Below are 18,926 nucleotides of genomic sequence, written 5' to 3'. Positions count from 1 at the left end.
TTATGTGCATTTAACAACTCGAGCCACCAAGGGTTGAATTGAAAGTTGTGTGAAAGTTCAAAGAAAGCGTTTGAGTTGATAAATAAGACCAGGTCACCCAACTGTTAGGCCATGAAGTCACCATTCTTTCATTCACTAACTTAAGCCGTCCAATAAACTTAAACAGCATATAATGTTTCGGAGTGTTGAAACTTCGAGTTAGAAGCTGATAGATTAGTAGTATCTAATCTAACAGTTTCCATCTTCAGAATCTCAATACTCTGGAATACAATATAAAACATTCACCTACCTAAAACCATGTAATGTTTGAATCAAACAGTACAAGATTGATAGGGGAAATTGGAAAGAGTCATGCTTGGAACGTGGTGCCTGTCTGACTGTCTCTCTCCCTAACTTGCATCACATCACAATCATATCATAGACCTCGTTGAATTACACATACGTTTCGACTATTATGTGCATCTAACAACTCGAGCTACCATGTCAACCCCTTCACATCATCTTTTAGCTATGTGAATCATCAATCATGTACATATATATACATATATATACATGTGACTATTAAATCCATCATTTCTTGGTTGTTGCCCACGAGCAGTGTTTTGCCCTACAACATTGTACGACATAGTAGACGGTTTCCATGGTTTGATATGAATTTTCAGTTTATTCTACGACTAGTAACTAGTATAGTTTGGTAGAATTTTCGTAGCATTTACCCTCAATAATGATATGTACTTGTCGTAGAAGCTAAAAGATATACGTTTAAGAATTAGATTATCTCAAAAGTTAAAATTTTAAAATTTACGTCCAATTAAGACATTAAGAGACATTAAGAGATCCCGGACGTGGGGCTGAGCCTCCCAGCTAGGCTGGGTTCCAAACCCCTTTCAAAAAAAAAAAAAAAAAAAAAAAACATTAAGAGATCTTAATAACCTCAGAATACCAACTAAGCAAAGATCTTTGACTTAAATGGAATGTCTTCTTAATATAAATATGGAGATGACTGTGACTCTGTGAGCTTATGTTTCTCATAAGAAATGTCAAGTTCTCGGATATTTTTATATATTGGTAATCAAAAATAAAGAGATGGGGAATTTGCAAACCACTAGTATTATTCCTGGGATTCATTGAATGAGATGGGGATCAGAATGAGCTTAACCACTAGTATTATTCCTGGGATTCATTGAATGATTGAATGTTCTAATTTATTTAGTGCTATACCAAATACGTTATCAACTTGTTCTCATATTCTTCGGGAAGGAAATACGGTGGCTGATAGAATGGCAAACATGGGCTTACTTTCTCCATCCCTGGTCTGGCATGTTTCTCCTCCGCCTAATATATCTCCTTATCTTCGTATGGATGATCTGGGATTCCCTTACCTTCGCCATGTTTAACTCTCTTTCTTGCATGGGTTGGTGTTGGGCTTGTTTTAACAGTTGGAAGTTGGGAAAATTTGAGGTTCTGCTTCAATTTTTTCACTTCATTTTGTCTTTCTTTCTAGCTTTTGGGGTAAGATTTATGTCTCCCCCTTATTTAGGTTGTATTTTCTTTTTATGTTATTAATAAAATAAAAATAGGGGGACGGGTTCCCTATATCGTTTGTCTCCGAAGAGCTAATATAGCCTAATCCCTTATTCATTAAAAAAAAAAAAAAAAAACGTTATCAACTTATTATGAATGAAAATTATGAGGAAGTCGTCCAGATTCCTAGTGGAGCTACCCACCAGATTAGTTGTCAACTATAATCGAATGATGTCAATTTCTTTGCAATGTTACTGTTCGTCTCAATCCATCCCCTCGTGTTTCTCATCATAGGGGTCAACAAGGCAACCAACCAAATTTCCATATTCATTTTTATCCTATTTATTTCTCTTTAATAGAGTTTTTCAAATGACAACTGGAAAATCTTTCTCATTGAAATACACTAGATATTTGGAGAATATTTATGGTAGATTCCCAATTATGCCATTACATATAGGGAACTTCCTTGCAGCTTAAAAGATAACAAAATGGCTTAATTAGTGGTGAAGAAAAAATTCAAGGATATTTACTCATGACCGCTAAATCACGTTATCCGATAAGATATTAAAACACAACACAGATCAACACAAAGTCACCAACCATATGTTAACTTTAGTTACATGCTATGTCCCCTTGTTTAAATTCCGGCAAAACTATATTTTCATACAGTTTGATGGTCACGCCGGAAGAATTGTTACATCTTAATTTTTTATTAGGCTAAATTATGGTTCAGATTGACTGTTAAAGGAAGCAAACAAAGAAAAGGAAGAGTGTAATAAAATGGTGACATGTATCTGGAACGAATTTCAGCATTTTACCTACCATGAATAGCTGAATACTAATTTACTATGTAGGTCCTCATTCAAATAATTATAAATTACAAATTAAAAATTAAAAAAATTGGTTCAAATTATTGGCACTAAATTTTCCACAACTAGGTACAATATACAAAACCAAGTCACATCCCTCTGGGCTCTGAAAACAACACAAAACTCACAAGTCACACCAGACACAGACCAAATGGCTGCTTTTAAACATAGTTTACTACCAAAGTTTGCATTTTTGTATCACAGGAGAAAAACCAATATTAAAAGTGCCGTAGCTTTCAGGCATGTGAGGCATCCCTCACGTTGGCTTTAAAATTTGAGAGGCAAAAACGAGCCCTGTGGGGTTGGCTATATATCACGTCATCTTCTTATGCCAGCTAAATGTATTTCAACCCTGAAAATGGTGGTTGAATGTTCAAAGAGGTTTAAGTGTTGATGGGTTTCCGTTCTTTTCTCAAGAGGAGTCGAGGAAAGCTCAAAGTTTAAGTCTTGAAGCTTAAGCAACTGGTATGTATTTTTCATCTTTGGAGTTTTAATGTCTGCAACTTTTCTGGGTTTTTGAGTTTTGTTGTTCATTGAACTTTTGAGAGCCTTAAGAACAGAAAAGGAAGAATTTTGTGCAATTGCATACATGGAAATACACACACACATACATATACATGTTTGTATGAGCATATTTTAGAATTTTGGTTATTGTTGTAAGTTTCAGGATTGTGCCATGAAGTTTCAGTTCTTTTTTGGGTTAACCATGAAGTTCTCTTTCTGGGTCTGTGTATGTTTTTGTGTGCACACAATTATGAAACTTTAGAGCTGCTGATGAATTTCTGGCTTGAAGAACTTGCTTTGGTGTTGTATTGTACTCTGTTTGAACAGTATAGTGCTCTACAAATGCAACTACATCTCGGACTTATCTTCATCTCACAACAAGAGATATTTACATAAAGTCATAAGATCGATACAATAAGAATTATCAGGAGCTCAAATTAAAGATGTTTTACTCTATTGAAGATATTCCACTTGTTTCTGTTGAAGAAAAATGTATATACGTTTTAAATGCTAATTTATTTTCTTTGATCTGGTTCATTGCGATAACTAATGGTGCTCTTGTGTGCTTCCTTGGAGTTCATTTTAACAGATATATACGTGGCAGAGAAATGGATCGAAGTGAAATTCTTGAAGCAGAGGACAATCTCACATTGCAGATACCTTCCCCTCTGTCGATTGTTGCCATTGCTATCAATGGCAACAGAAAAAGCAAATACATTGTGAAGTGGGCGCTGGAGAAGTTCATTCCTGAAGGAAACCTCTTTTTCAAGTTGATACATGTCCGAGCAAGAATAACTGGAATTCCAACACCAAGTAAGCTTATGCTTCTACAACTATGTTGGAGCCAAGCTGTGTACCTTTTTCCCTTTTAAACATGTATACTAAATAAAAAACTGAACTTGACTGATTTGTACCTTCTTCATTTTGTGATTATAGTGGGGAATCTGATTCCTATTTCAGAAGTACGAGAAGATGTAGTAGCTGCATATAGAAAGGACATGGAGTGGCAGACAAGTGAGCTGCTTCTTCCATACAAGAAAATGTGTACTCTTAAGAAGGTATGACTTTCTTGGTTGTTGAAATTTGATATAAAGAAATCCAGGAAACGAGAGCGTAATCAGCTTTATTTTGAATGTAGGTGCAAGTTGATGTTGTAGTCATTGAGTCAGATAATGTGGCAAATGCAATAGCAGAGGAGGTTTCTGAGTCTGCTATAAGCAATCTTGTCATAGGTGCCCCATCTCGTGGCTTGTTTACAAGGTGTCTATCCAACTTTTCTTCCTGTTGCTTTAGTCCCAATAGATATGGTTGCTTTTACTTGGTATATCACTATCATACTGTCTTTATGTATATGTAATGTGGAGTAGTCTGTGGTTTTGGTTATTTTCCATTGATGGTGTTGACACTATACTACTCTTAGGAAACAAAAGGGACTGTCCCCAAAAATCTCAGCTTGCACACCAGGATTTTGTACAGTCTATGCTGTTTCAAAAGGAAAATTGTCATCACTACGCCCATCTGATTCCCAGTCTGTTGGAAGCATCAGAGATGATAACAGTGACACTTCTTCTATCAGCAGTTCTTCGAGTAATGCGTCCAGCTCACAAACAGGTAATGTACATGGGATAAGGTTTAGTTCCATCTTGATATTTGACATAGTAGTGCACTGTATATGTATTCTATAGAGGATGGAGGCCATTCATGTCATAAGTTGCAACCCTTGCAATAATATGATAATGTACCATGTTAATGATGCTTTTATGTAAAATATTAACTCATGCATTCTGTTTTTTTTTTTTTTTTTTCCTACTAGGCACAGATCGTGGATCTGTTGGTTCATACTCTCATTTTCGTTCTCCTTCCCTACCGATGCAGCGATTTCAAGCTCTTTCAAGTATGAACCAAAATCTTCTGAATACAAAAGCAAAGTCAAATGAAATCATTCATTCTAAACACCAGTCTCTGGATCTTGGGGAGGAGAAGGATGCTATGACTATGAACTCTTATCCTAGTAACTCAGATGTTGGACGTGCATTGAGTCACTCCTCTAGTACTCGAAGCTTTGTAACAGATAACCAGTCATGGACTTCTGACCAAGCATCCACCTCAGATGTAGTTAAAAATTATTCATCTGAGAGCCAGGTAGCCCTTCTTGATTTCTTTCACTTGATTAAATAGTGTTACTCACTTAAATATGCAGCAAAAGATATGGTTATACTATTATTTTCATTTGAAAGCCCGGTAGTGCTCTCGGATTACAAAACAGGCTGAACTGCTGCACATAGCACTGTACTATCTTTTGACCATGATTCTTTTTGTTTGTATGTTCATTATTTCGTCAAATTCGGATATGTGAAGTAGCTTTCACATTAAGGAAGAAACCCAGGTAGGTATACATAGAACCTTTCTAGATTAAGGTCCATTTGCCTCATAATTCTATGCAATATTCATGCTGTCGAATGCCCACTGAACTCATGATCTCATGTGCTAATCGTTGGCGACTAGTCTTTGTCTAAACCACAAAATACGTTAGTCTAAGAAGGTGATTTAAAAGAGTGGAAGACCTTTTATCAACCAATATGAAATTCCATAATAAAAAAAATAAAAATAAAAAAATAAAAAAACTTGGTTACATCTATGAAAACATGTGTCTGAAGTTGGTCCATATTATGAGAGCTATATGTGTTATTATATACTTAGTCTTACAGAAGTAATTATACTGATCATTTTCAACTTATTGCAGGTAAATATCAACCTGGAGCTAGAAAAACTGAGAATTGAACTCAGACATGTCAAAGGAATGTATGCAATGGCTCAAAGTGAGACTATTGATGCTTCTCGGAAGGTAGGTATTTCTATCCTTGTTTGTTTGCCTATCCAACTGACCTGGGTGATACTCTTGACCCCTGGTAAGAACTTCTATTTGGATCATAAGAAATTTTTCCTTTTAATAATCAGATAAGCAATTTAAGTAATCGGCGGTTGGAGGAAGCAGTAAGGCTCAAGGAGATAAGTGCTATGGAGGAGAAAGCCAAAATGCTGGCAGAACAAGAGAAGGAGAAGTATGAAGCTGCTAAGATAGAAGCTGACTACATGAGACAGTGTATTGAAAGTGAAGCTTCTCAAAGGAGAGAAGCAGAAATGAAAGCCTTTCATGATGCCAAGGAAAAAGAAAAGCTTGAAAATGTACTAGTTGGTCCTGTGCAGCAATACCAGAAGTTCAGGTGGGAAGATATTGTTTCTGCAACTTCATCTTTCTCTGAGGATCTTAGGATTGGTATGGGTGCATATGGAACTGTTTATAAGAGCAACTTCCATCATACAACTGCAGCAGTAAAAGTCCTTCACTCTAAAGAGAATCACCAAACTAAGCAATTCTTGCAGGAGGTAAGGAAAATTCAGGATCCAAACAAAGCAGTTAATTTATCTTCTTATAGTAGCTCATTTTGATATCAAAACTCCTTCCTGCATTAGTGCCACTACATTGACACTCATCTATTGTATAGTAACAGCTCTTTAGACTTCAGCAGGCAATTTATATTGGCGTAGCTAAGTTGGTCTTGCTCTTTAAAGTTTCTGTTTTAACGCATGGAACCATTTCTAAAGACAAACTATATAACTGGATACTAATTTACATTTCCTCTTGGCTTGCAGCTTGAAATCTTGAGCAAAATCCGACATCCCCATTTGCTTCTCCTCCTTGGTGCATGCCCTGATCATAGTTGCCTAGTGTATGAATACATGGAAAATGGTAGCTTGGATGACAGGCTGAACCAGAAAAATAACACACCCCCCATTCCTTGGTTTGAGAGGTTTCGGATTGCTTGGGAAGTAGCCTCAGCTCTAGTCTTTCTTCACAGCTCAAAGCCTAAACCAATTATCCATCGTGATCTGAAACCAGCAAACATCTTGCTTGATCATAACCTTGTGAGCAAGATTGGTGATGTCGGCCTTTCTACAATGCTTAATTTAGACCCTTCTATGTCCAGTATATACAATGAGACAGGGCCTGTTGGGACAATGTGTTACATAGACCCCGAGTATCAACGGACTGGGGTAATCTCTCCAAAATCAGATGTTTATGCTTTGGGAATGGTGATTTTGCAGTTGCTGACTGCAAAACCTGCAATAGCTATAACTCATCTGGTGGAAACAGCTATTCATGATAAAAGTTTGAAGGATGTTTTAGATCCTAAAGCTGGGTCTTGGCCAGTGGAAGAGGCAAGGCAATTAGCTGAATTGGGATTGAGCTGTGCAGAGCTTCGACGTAGGGACAGACCTGACTTGAAAGAGCAAGTGGTTCCAGCACTGGAGAGATTGAAAGAGGTTGCTGAAAAAGCAAGAGACTCAGCTTCCACAGTTCAGTGCCTACCTCCAAACCACTTCATCTGTCCAATTCTCAAGGTATGCATGCATAATATAGTAGTCCCGGCCTGTACTATACTTTTATATCCATCTCAAAATTTTTCTTTATTTTGTGATCGACAATCAAAATACTATCTTCTCTTGTCACAGGATGTGATGAATGAGCCTTGTGTCGCCGCGGATGGTTACACTTATGATCGCAGGGCAATAGAGAAATGGCTTGAAGAGAGTGATAACTCTCCAATGACAAACTTGGCTATGCCAAACAAGCACCTGATACCAAACTATACTCTTCTTTCTGCAATTGTGGAGTGGAAGTCTAGAAAACAGTAGCATCTGCCTTTGTTCATTGTTATTAATCAGGTTGTATATAGGGATAGTTTAGATGTATCTTGTAAGGAGTTGAGGCTTGTGAATGTTTTGAATGAAGTTTCTTTTATCCAAAAAAAGAAAAGGATTAAGAACTCATGGACAAGAAACTATATAATTAGAAGACATGAAGGGGGCAAGAGTATTGCAACAATAGAATGTGGTCCTCTTCTCTATTAAAAACGTGCCCAAGAAATCATATATTTGTTTTGGTTTGGACTTTGGATTGATGAGAACTGAGAAGGTATGGAAGCACAAGGAGATTTTGACCGAAAGTGACAATTTCACTTATTTTTGGAAGTCGTTTAATAAAGAAAGCCAAAGGAAGGTACATGCAGAAGCTACAGTGCTGGTCTAGGATTGTCCTCTAGAAGAAGAGCGTGTTGATCTCATAGAAGTTGCGGTGAGCATGGTAAATATGGAGACATTAAAATACACGAATCTAGTTATCTGTAGCTTAGATGGACTTGCTATTCATTCTGCTCCACCGGCCATCATTTCTCTAAGTGTGTTTGGATGAAAGAAAAAAAAAGAAGAGGCAATTTAAATGAAAATAAGGAATTCATAATTTCTAAACATGAATTACTTGATTTGGCGTTTTAAATGTGGAAAATATAAAAAATGAAGTAATTGATTGTTTGAATTCCACACTTCAATTTCCATTAAAATAGGTGTCATTTCGAATTTCCTACAAAAGTTTCTTCTTATCTCTTTATTAGTTTCCAAAACAGCTAGGCCAAGGACGTAAACCAAGGAGGGTGGGCTCACGATATGTATCATCCACATGAGGATTTTGAGCAAAGCTGGTCTTGATCGATCTGCAACAACCATGGTTGAGTTTTGATTTGAAAATACATAGTTGTAATAGTTTTCTGATTTTATTATAATTATGGCGTCTGTGGCTCTAAACTTTGTTGGAGGAATCCCTTTTCAAGGGCTGCATGATGTACTTAGAGTGGCCGTGCACAAGAGTATAAAGTTTAAAACTCACCTTATAAATCTTGAATACGCTACTTTGTTTAAAATCACGGACTCTCGAACATATAAGAGAAAATAACGTTCGATTACATCTTCTAACCGATACAGTAGAAGAACTTGAAACAAAAATGATTGAGAGTAAAACACTTGTGGACAAGTTATCCAAGCTTAGTGATGTGGAATGAATGGCAACAAGGATCGAATAGCAACTTCATCGTGAAAAAGGAAAACCAGGTTTGCTGCAAATTTGGCGTTCGGTGTCAGAATTATGATTGTTATACCTTTCCGAGAAGGGAATGACGCCAAGAACAAAACTCATGCAGGCTTTTTCGGGCTTGTTGGATCGTTTCGGGCCTCAAAACTGCAATTTACTATTTTTCAGCATTTTAGGTTTTTCTAGTTCGATTTGGATTTGTTTTGTTTTAACTCGTGGGCTATAGGGTTTCATTGTTAGTCACCCTTTTTCTCATATCTAAGAAACCTTAAACGGCTAGAGGACTTATCTTTTATCATATTATCAATCAAATTGAGAGTTTTCTCATCTATCTCAGGTGGAATATCCGGGAACCTAGATCAGTGTTACTAATTATGCATTTGCGTTTGTTCATTGTTACTAATCATGTTGTCATTGATGGGATATAGGGATAGTTTAGATGTATCTTGTAAGGAGTTGAGGCTTGTGATTGTTCTAAATGAAGTTTCTTTTATCAAAAAAAAAAAGGATTATGAATTCATGGACAAGAAAGTATATAAATGAAGGGGAAAAGAACATTGCAACAATAGAATGTGGTCCTCTTCTCTATTAAAAATGTGCCCAATAAATCATATATTTGTTTTGGTTTGGATTGATGAAAAGGTATGGAAGCACAAGGAGATTTTGACCAAAAGGGACAAATTCACGTATTTTTGGAAAATATATAATCATAATGCCTCCCCACAAATATCATAATTGGACCCAGACCAATTTATAATCACCCACCACCCACTTAGTCCCTTTATGGCAGTTAGACATCATTAAGAAAATGTGGAGTTGTAGAGTGACAAATTGACAATTGGGTAATGTATATGAAACTGAATCAGTTTTGAATATTTATGATTGAATATTTTCGTTTTGAATTATTTTGAATCATTGTCATGAAAGCCATTGTCATAGACTCATAGTATTACCTGTTCTAAAATTCATCTGGCAAAAAATATATTGGAACTAGTTGACTGAAAAACCATTGCCATAATTGGTATTTAAATCAATTTGATTGCTTCAACATTAGATTAAGAAAGATGAAAGTTGAATAGAAATGAGACTTTGCATGATTTGATATGTTTGAAAGTGTCATGTAGCACCTATGGAATATAATAACATGTAAAACATACAAAACTCTGTTAACACTATTTTTTCTTGAAATTTTTCTGTACCATAAGTTTATTATTCTAAAACATGATTTTATTATTCTCTAACTTTGAAAAATATTTTAAAAAATAGTGTCATAATTTTTGAGTTCCTCAGTTCGAAAAGTGTTTCAAAATCATTATTTGAAGGTGAAAAAAAATTTGTGAGGAAATAAGAACATGTGATTTTGGTAAAAAATCGTGTACTGTCCCACAACTTTGGGTAGAAATCATGATCTTGGAGAATTTTTTTTTTTTTTTTTTTAAATTATAGGGATTCAATTTTTATGGGATTGAAACATGAACTGTAGTAAGTTTATAGTTAAAAAAAAATTTATTTTTCACCTTGAGACTAAATAAATACTTTTGTATTTAATATTACAAATTAATTAGAGCCTAAATAACATGTTAAAACACTAGAGCTTTAAGATGGCACCAATGGCTTAGATAATGTCATGTAACATGGAATATCAATACATCGGTCGCACTGTATAATTTCTTGTTCTAAAATTCATCTAGGAATGATATATAGTTATAGTTGACCAAAAACCATAACCACAATCTGCATTTAAAATGTTGACTTGATCGCTTATACAAAAGTACAGATCTACTATTATTTTTTGAATAAACCGATCTGCTATTATTATTTAGTTAGAGAATGCTCGTAAAAGAAAAGGCTCAATAGTTCTACCAAAAAAATAAAAAAGTCGTATGAGATCGACATTTTTGCCTTCAAATCCTGACTCCAGTTATGTCCATGAACATAAATTTAATCCGTGGATAAATAAAATAAAAAACAAAGTTGCTTACAATCTTGGTTTGGAAAAGCATAATTTCATAGCTCTCTTTTTCATTTTGGCTGAGCGACCATACCCTCTCTTGTAACACTTTGCACCCCCTCCACACCACTATTGAAATCTGCAATATGAGTCATGGTGACAAAGAAATCACCAACTTTATGATCCTTGTCACATTGCTTAAATCTGAAACTTTTACCTAAAGTGTGTACCCCATATCACCATCAGGAAGCAATCCTACAAATCCTGGTAGCTGAAATTTTCCAACTTTTTGCCTTCAAGAAAGTATACCCAATTATCTATACTTTTTACTATACATGTCAATGTCATCATCAATACTGTCATGGGCTTCAATCATGCAGATTTTGTAAACTAGAAATATCCTGAAATGAAATCCAGGCACTCTGACTATGACCTACCCAACAATGTTCTAGCTTCCAATCTCTTCAAGCTTCCATAGCACTTGCTTGGTGTTTGGTCTCAGTGATGGTGAAGGAGAACAACATGTCATAGCAAGCTGAAACAATTTGAGTATTCTTTCCTTAGTAACTGGGATTTCATCATCAGTAGTGCAGCTACTGACAAGTATATCTGGATGGAACACTTCATGAATTCTATGTCCAAGGACTGCATTTCTCATTAGGTTCGGCAAACTGAAGTCCTCATCAGGTGTTGTAGGGTTTTGGTTGATGGGTTCCTTCCCTGTGAGTAACTCAAGTAAGATGATCCCGAAACTGTATATATCAGTCTCTTCATTTGCATCCCTCATTTTGATCAGCTCGGGAGCCTTGTAGCCTTGGAATGCCGAAGATTCAAGCATTTCTTGGCTGGCAGTGGGATTCAAGAGAAGGTGTAGGCTGAAATCTGAGATGAAAGGTTGGTAATGCCGGTCGAAGAGCACATTTTTCAACTTGAGATTACCATGAATTACTGGCTTCTCCAAGCCAGTGTGAAGATGATGTAATCCTTTGGCTATACCAACTGAGATCCTATAAATTATCGCCCATTTGTGAGACTCAGGGTTGCCCTCTGCCATTACATAGAAAGAGAAGTTTAATCAAAACAGCTCTCAATATGTTAATGATTTCACAGATATTTGATTTTTCTAAAGAAAGGCAAAGATCAAATTTGAGAATTAGGGAAGGTAAGACAAATGTGAATAATGCAGTCATCCTCATGTCAAGGGGTAACTGACAATGGTTGGTGTTGACAGATAGAAATTTTGTATGGAAGGACTCCAAATATGGTTGTATCACTTGTATGACGTGCACAAAAGAGATCAAAACAAGCAGACAAAACCAAAACTATCAGAATTCAGTTGGGGCTGGTTAGCAACACTACAGCCTTCTTGGAGAATCTCCCATATGAAAATCACCAAAAGAAAAAAAACAAACAAAAACAAGAAAAGGAAGAAGAAGAAGAATATAGCATAATTAATTTTATAGTTGGATTGAACTTCTATAGGTTCAATTTTGGTACTTCCTAATTGTGGAGGATTCAAAATTTCTGATCAGATTATCTTAATCATTAAAAAACCAATGTAGATGACAAGCAAAATGTATAGATGGATCTAACTCCAAATAATAGTCAAGAACAGAACATGGAAACTCAAAACCTGCCAGAAGTTTTCAACTCTGCTCTTTCACAACACAAAGTTTGCAATCTTGAAGTAAATTAATGTGAAGCAATCCAGACCCAGGAAAGGAAAAAAAAAAAGAGGAAAAGACTTTCCAAACCATCATTTTTATCAAACACTGCTATACTCCTTGCATTATTTGCTATGCAATTTCTTTCTCTGTTCATTAATATCCAGATGGTGTTTGAATTAAGCCCAAATGAGTAAATACTCTAGCTTTCTTATCTTTCCTGTTTATTTTAGGCATTTTCTTGGCAACCAAACAAGCACAAACAGAAAGAAGACAAATCACAAGGCAAAACAATAGCAAAAGTACTAACCTCTCACAAATGGAGCCAGACTCCCACGCCAATAATACGGATGAATCAGAAGCTTCTCACCTCTTGGCCCTGCATAGAAACCCAGAAGAGGCACCAAATTGGGGTGCCTGATGCAGCCCAAAAGCTGAATCACTTCACCAAATTCTTCAACTCTTGCAGTACACACAGGCCTCAAAAACCTCAGCAACTTCACTGAGTCACTTGTCTGCAACAAAGCCTTGTAAAGTGTGCCATAGTTGGATTTTCCAATCACTTCTCCTGGAGCTTCCAGTATGTCAGAAATTGAGAGGTCCTCACCATTCTGAAAAGTTATCAAGTCCTCCAGTTGAAGAACAACACCATCATCTTCATGCTTCAGCTCTGTGCTTTCTACATCTTTTAGCTCAGTTTTTGGACTTCTTTTGCAGCAAAAGTAGATTAAAAATGCAAGAAATACCAAAACTGTGGCTGAGGTCAGTACCAGAATCAAAGTGAGCTTGTGGATGTTCTTCATTCTATAGGAACTATAATCCCTTTATGTCAAATAGTGGAAAATTTCTAAACACAAGGACAAGTACATTATTGGGTGATCAAAGTCACAATTAACAAAGGATTAGGATCTGGTTTTGATGTGGAAGATTGAGAAACTGTTGAACATATGCTAATTTTGATACAATTAGTAGGAGTAGAAGACAAGAAGATTGAGATGGAATGGTACTTTTGGAAGGAGTGTTGTGGAACCCAAGATTTTTGGGGAATTAAAAGGGAAAAAGATAATGTTTTTGTCTAGGAAAATGGACTTTGAATTTGTTGATGAAGCAAAGAGAGAGACTTGTGCACAAGAAGAGATGGGAGTTGAAGAATTGAGATCAGCACATAAACTATAGTAATACCTTATAAGACAGATCTATACCATGTGATGCTCCACTCTGTTTGACTGTTATTGGTGTGTGAAAGTTCACTTTTGCCACCAAAATATTCTTCATATCAAATTTGCATGCACATTGTGTCCTTTTCTGCTTGATATGCTAATGCAGCAAATAGTGAGATTTAGAGGTAGAAGACAATGGTTATTGTTACTTTGTTAAGAAAGTGATATTTCTTCCCCTTTTATAAAAGCAAAGATCTTAGATTTGTTGATTTGTTGATTTAAATAATAAGGAGGTTGGGGGAAGGAGGGATGTCTTATCAGGCTAAGCTAGGGAGTTACTGTCAATTGCTCAATGCCTCAATTTCAATATAAAAACTAAAGGGAAGAGAAGAGATGACTTTTGATATGTATATTTAGAAAAGTTGTTACCAAAATACGCGTATTTTAGAAGCGATTTTTGGTATTTTTGTTCATCTTAAACAAATAAATAAGCAGCAGGCTTACTGTCATTTGGTTACCAAAGAAATAATGAAGTACAGTTAGAAACTGGAGATGATTTTCAGATCCAGACTTGTTCAACTTGTTATGTTTCCAATGAGAAGTAAGTCTTTAAATACAATCCAAACACCCAACAAGAAGTGCAATTATTAACAGCAAGTGGGTGATGGAGTTGGTAGTTAAGCTAATTTGAACAAGTTCATTTCTGAAAGTATCACTGGATGCTACACTGAGAGAGGTTTTACTCCATAGCAGCAAAAAGCGGTTGGATTTTAGAATTCAGATGGGTTCAGTCATTCATTTATTAGGGAAGGAAATTTTTACGGTAGTGTCATATCACAAAGAATATGTAGTGTCATATCACAAAGAAGATATCTACAGAGGTCATAATGTTCAATGACATAAGAAGAAAAACAAAAAATGTTTTCTACACACCTGCTTTTATGGCAATGCATGGAAAGCGTAATGAAAATTTATGAGAAAAATGTAAATGTTTCAAATCCGAACTTCATAGATATTATACTTTATTTTGCTAAAACTTGTAAATCAGTAAATACCTATGATTATCAATCTATAGTTATTAGATGGGGGCTCGTCTGTTTAAGAACTTAGTATTTTTTTATTTTTGGTCAAAGAACTTAGTATGACTATACTGAAATGAGCAAATTATGATCACACAAACTACTTAGTATCTTAATCAAATTACAACTTATAAGCTCTTCCCACGAGCCTGTAGTTACTAGTAAATTCTTAATTAGAAATAGAAGTAATTATTGTATGGTCCAAAACTATCACATGTTAGGATTTTCAAGAATTAGGACTGCTAATGAATAGTTGTATGAGGTCATGTGAAGGGTAAAATTGGTGGTTGAAACAATCTTCGTTAATCAACGGCGCAGATTGATGAGTTGTTTGGTGGGGCTAATCACCAAAGTATGAGATGTATGTTTTTCGCTAGCCTCTCCATCAAATCATCAATATCAAACTGGTGGGTCCCCATTCCACCACGTGACGCACCCTGGTTTGTCAAAGGAAAATGTCAGCCTGTCAGACAGGGGACACGTGTGGCCCATTACTAATTTCCTAAAAAATATTTAGATTAAATTTAATCTCTTGTGCCAGTAAGGAAACGGCATTACGTGACATGTCGTTGTTTCTCGCCTATGCTAATTACAGCCAAACACGTGATACTCCTGGATTCCTGCACGTTAATTAGAACATAGAACATATACGTAACATCTCTTGTGCCGTTTCCAGCAATCCTATAAACAGTGAACTAAGCTTTCACCTCATCTCTCAATTCTCAATTCTCAATCATCACAATGATGACGATGATTATTAGTCTGTCTCTCCAACTTACCTAAAGGACTGGTCCCAGAAGCTATGCCCTAGTATCATCCATGAAGCAAAAATAACTTGACCCGGTATGGAAGTCATCTCGAGAGAGAAAACTATATGACCCTTGAGCCAATAAGCAGCTCTTCAATGCACGACAATGACTGACTCGATGAAAGCAGCAATTTCACAACCTTGGTCCTTGGACACTGTGAGTCTGGGACCAATAATGTAGATAACACAATTCAAGAGATAATTAGTGCAACTGGGAAAGCCAAACCCACTCACCGTGGTCCAATCTGTAAGTAGCTAGGAAGGAATCTGGATTTTGCATTGTCCACTTTCGACGCCAATCAGCTTTACTACAGTTTTGGCTAGGAGGAGCCCGAAAACAAGTGTACCTGCAGATTAGAAATGTCGAAAAGCAAATGCTAAGATTATAATTATCATGTGCATGATCATGACCATTCATCAAAAGTGTCTGCAACAGGAAATTAGTACTTCAACTTGTTAGACTGGAAGTGTGTGTGTGTAGAGAGAGAGAGAGAGAGATTTAAACTGGAAGTATATACAATAGTGACTTTGACATTTACAATTCCCTGTAGTATAAATTCATCACAAATTTTTACTCAGTACTACAATTACATGACAGCTTCAGTGCCTATATACCAAGGACCAAAAACCAATCAGTACAATATAATTATCGGAACAACTTTCTTCTATTATGGAATGTGATACATGGGATTGGGAAGCTTGAATGAGCGGATGGACATTGAGCTACCCAATAAATCACTCCACTGGTCTCCAGAATTTCCAAGAATTCTGTATCCCTCCTTTTCCATCTCGCCTCTTTTCTCTGATTTGAAAATTGTAGCTAATTTCCCTTGGTCATTTGCGTCCCTGCACGGTATTTGAAATATAGGATCAGAATTCAAGATAGCCATTTTGAAGCTCGAACAAGGATTAGAAGCCCAATAGCCAAAAGTGAGAAGGCTTCCTACTAGCAAATATAGTAAACAGTGTCTTAATATGTGTAAGACCAAGTTTTATATAACCAGATAAGAGGTTATATATAAGAGGTGTGTGTGTTTGGTGGGGTGGTAAGGCTTTGGTCTCATATATAAGAGGTCAGGAGTTCGAGCCCCATCAAGGGTGGGAATGGGGTGGGGTTTTAAAAAAAAAGAAAAAAAAAGAAAAAAAAAAAGAGTTTTATATAACCAGATAAGTATATAACAAACTGAAGAAAGAAGAGCAGTGAAAACTAACAGAAGAAGAAACTAAACTTTTCTGAAGAATGTTCCTCATTGTTCCTGTTTAACCTTTAATTAATCTACGCACAAATGTCACATGCACACTGTCTATCAATTAGTGTACCAAAGTCCAAATAGACAAGACCAGTAACAAAGATGGGATGAAAAACACAAAAATTCTTTTTCATCTATACAAAAAATCATCCCTTCAATCATCTTTAACCAAGTAAATGTGAGATCAGAACCCCACCAGAGAACTGCAATAATGAAAAACCGATGGAAAAAGGACTATATATAGTATGGTATATAATTTCATGAAAAAGCATATTTAACAATGTCACTGAAAAGTAGTTATATTAGGCATGGCATTTCCTCTATTCTACCCCACAGATGGAATAATAGCCTCATAGTAAGAGAATATATTCAGGAGTCCATGCTAATGCTATTAGTCTACCCAACTTTTTTAGCACACATAATGCTGCACTGTCCTATATTTCGCCTAAAATTACAGTTATTAAGACAGATCACCTAACCTATCCTAAAAATTTAATAGAAAAACTCCTGAAAAACACATAAAGTTTGGATACTTAAAGTAGTCAGTTGGTCACACAACATAGCCATCGAGTTCAACATTAATTTATGAATGACATTCATACTCACCTCAAAATAAGCTTATGCCAATCTCGAAATCCTGCATTGATCAGATTCTCAATAGTAACCCCTCTTTTCCCTTCGCTGCGCCCAGTGAGCAAGAATATCTTAAAGCCCAAGCCCAAAACCTCTTCATAGAGTTTCAAGCTGGACTTTATAGCAGGTGCCATGCCCTTCTCGACCCACTTATCAAACTGCAACTGATCAAAAACCTCCAAGCTGCAAGGCCCAACACAAAATTGTCACAGAAAAGACCAACACAGTAAATTCAATGAAATGGAGAAAATAGGACTCTGCTTAGATTTGTGGAGCAGTTGCAACAGCTTCAACAGAACTGAATCAAACACATTGTGAAAGGTTCTAGTTATGATCTATCAAGCACAAAAGACGAACCATCTAGGTTCCCCAACACTCTACTTTCTTTTTCTCAACACTTCAACAGGGTTTATCAATGTTCTGGTACTACCAAGTTCAAAACAGTAAAAACTCTAACTAAAATTCTCAACACACATTCAATATATGTTACATCACAGCATACATTCCACTCAAGCAAGCATATTTTACCAAATCTATATTGATTATATCATACATTCTACCAATACAAGACTATCTATCAAAGTTAGATTTAGAATCATACCCATAACCATGGTCGGCGTAATACGGAAGATTGGACAGAAGAGTATCATCAACATCGAAAATCCACACATCTTTGCCATCACCACTCAATTCAACACTCTTGGCATAAACCCCAGCATCATTAGAAACCCTCTCCAGATCAACCCCATAAGCCCGGCCGGTGACGTAGTCCTTCACATACTCCACACATTCCTCCGGAATCGTCTTCCATGGATTCACATTGTTAGCCTCCACCGAAAACCTCCAGCTCGTACAGTGTAGCTTGAGCTCTTCCTCTAGCTCCTTGAAACGGGGCTCGGCGTGCTCGGGGTACTCGATGATCAGCGGCCGGGGTAGGTGGTGGGGGTCGAGAGGTTGGTGGGAGAAAGCTAGGGTTAGTAGCGGAAACAGAAGGAGAAATTTCCAGAAAATCATGGCTGATTGTTGTGAAATTGAGGGAAATTGAATTCCGGGTATTGGAGAAGAAGTGAATCCGAGTAAAAGCCCCAAAAAAAGGAAAGCTCTTTGGGGTGTCCGGGGATTTAGGGTTTTTGGAAAGATGAAGTTTTTTTGATGCGTTACTTGGGGCTTATGTTACAGACGGAACAGTGAAAAACGTGTCTGGGTTTTTGGGTTTGGGAGGGGGGTGGTTTATATAGGAGAAGAAGGAAGAGAGGTGGCGTGGGAGTGAAGTCAATGGAGAAAGAGAGAGAGAGAGAGAGAGAAGGATTAGAGAATTGAAAGTTTGGAAGAAGAAAGGGAAAGTTTTGAGAGTTGGGTTTTGGTTGTTGGGAAGTTTGCACTTTGCAGAGGTTGGAGATGGAGGGAAGAAGCGGGATACGGCATATGCGAATTCCTATTGGAGGGATCTTCAGGGGTTATGGGAATTGGGAAGAGGTGGGGCCTACTTAATATTTAAAAGGTACGAATTGGAGTTCCTTTTTTGGGCGGTGGAAGGCGGCAATCCGATTGGAGACGG

General features: G+C 36.6%; 3 protein-coding genes across 5 annotated transcripts; 1 reads left to right on the top strand and 2 right to left on the bottom strand.

The window, feature by feature from the left end:
- The first annotated feature begins 2,642 nt into the window (after window positions 1-2,642).
- LOC133715358 (U-box domain-containing protein 35-like) lies at window positions 2,643-7,730 on the top strand. Of its 3 annotated transcripts, none has more exons than XM_062141836.1 (10): window positions 2,643-2,858; window positions 3,487-3,710; window positions 3,834-3,955; window positions 4,036-4,157; window positions 4,318-4,508; window positions 4,717-5,039; window positions 5,641-5,742; window positions 5,856-6,284; window positions 6,552-7,301; window positions 7,413-7,730. In XM_062141836.1, the coding sequence occupies exons 2-10, from the start codon at window positions 3,506-3,508 to the stop codon at window positions 7,593-7,595; spliced, it is 2,427 nt and encodes an 808-aa protein (XP_061997820.1). In that variant the 5' UTR covers window positions 2,643-2,858; window positions 3,487-3,505; the 3' UTR covers window positions 7,596-7,730. The 3 variants fall into 3 exon arrangements, with proteins under 3 accessions (XP_061997820.1, XP_061997819.1, XP_061997817.1); XM_062141835.1 differs by having other exon boundaries at window positions 2,645-2,858; window positions 3,474-3,710; window positions 4,711-5,039; XM_062141833.1 differs by having other exon boundaries at window positions 2,647-2,858; window positions 4,711-5,039.
- Window positions 7,731-10,755: 3,025 nt separating this feature from the next.
- LOC133715013 (putative kinase-like protein TMKL1) lies at window positions 10,756-13,799 on the bottom strand. Its single transcript, XM_062141316.1, has 2 exons — window positions 12,749-13,799; window positions 10,756-11,821 (listed from the first exon to the last, which is right to left on the bottom strand). Exons 1-2 carry the CDS (start codon window positions 13,239-13,241, stop codon window positions 11,223-11,225), a joined length of 1,092 nt encoding a protein of 363 aa, XP_061997300.1. The 5' UTR covers window positions 13,242-13,799; the 3' UTR covers window positions 10,756-11,222.
- A 2,182-nt stretch (window positions 13,800-15,981) lies between these two features.
- LOC133715345 (acid phosphatase 1) lies at window positions 15,982-18,771 on the bottom strand. The gene is made up of 3 exons (XM_062141816.1): window positions 17,970-18,771; window positions 17,342-17,551; window positions 15,982-16,331 (listed from the first exon to the last, which is right to left on the bottom strand). Exons 1-3 carry the CDS (start codon window positions 18,380-18,382, stop codon window positions 16,154-16,156), a joined length of 801 nt encoding a protein of 266 aa, XP_061997800.1. The 5' UTR covers window positions 18,383-18,771; the 3' UTR covers window positions 15,982-16,153.
- Window positions 18,772-18,926: the final 155 nt, after the last annotated feature.

This window comes from Rosa rugosa, chromosome 6 (genome assembly GCF_958449725.1).
Source record: "Rosa rugosa chromosome 6, drRosRugo1.1, whole genome shotgun sequence".
Lineage (NCBI taxonomy): Eukaryota > Viridiplantae > Streptophyta > Magnoliopsida > Rosales > Rosaceae > Rosa > Rosa rugosa.
The sequence above is the reverse complement of the archived record's forward strand: the minus strand, read 5'-3'. Positions and strand labels throughout refer to the sequence as shown.

Bases quoted from the DNA above. Each gene is read 5' to 3' on its own strand.
- LOC133715358 (XM_062141835.1), top strand. From the start codon at position 3,506: ATGGATCGAAGTGAAATTCTTGAAGCAGAGGACAATCTCACATTGCAG. The intron at 3,711-3,833 runs GTAAGCTTATGC...TTGTGATTATAG, and splicing joins AACTGGAATTCCAACACCAA to TGGGGAATCTGATTCCTATT. The intron at 7,302-7,412 runs GTATGCATGCAT...CTCTTGTCACAG, and splicing joins TCATCTGTCCAATTCTCAAG to GATGTGATGAATGAGCCTTG.
- LOC133715013 (XM_062141316.1), bottom strand. From the start codon at position 13,241: ATGAAGAACATCCACAAGCTCACTTTGATTCTGGTACTGACCTCAGCC. The intron at 11,822-12,748 runs GTTAGTACTTTT...ATGTAATGGCAG, and splicing joins TCTGGCTCCATTTGTGAGAG to AGGGCAACCCTGAGTCTCAC.
- LOC133715345 (XM_062141816.1), bottom strand. From the start codon at position 18,382: ATGATTTTCTGGAAATTTCTCCTTCTGTTTCCGCTACTAACCCTAGCT. The intron at 17,552-17,969 runs GTATGATTCTAA...TGGGCCTTGCAG, and splicing joins TACGCCGACCATGGTTATGG to CTTGGAGGTTTTTGATCAGT. The intron at 16,332-17,341 runs GTGAGTATGAAT...AATACCGTGCAG, and splicing joins TGGCATAAGCTTATTTTGAG to GGACGCAAATGACCAAGGGA.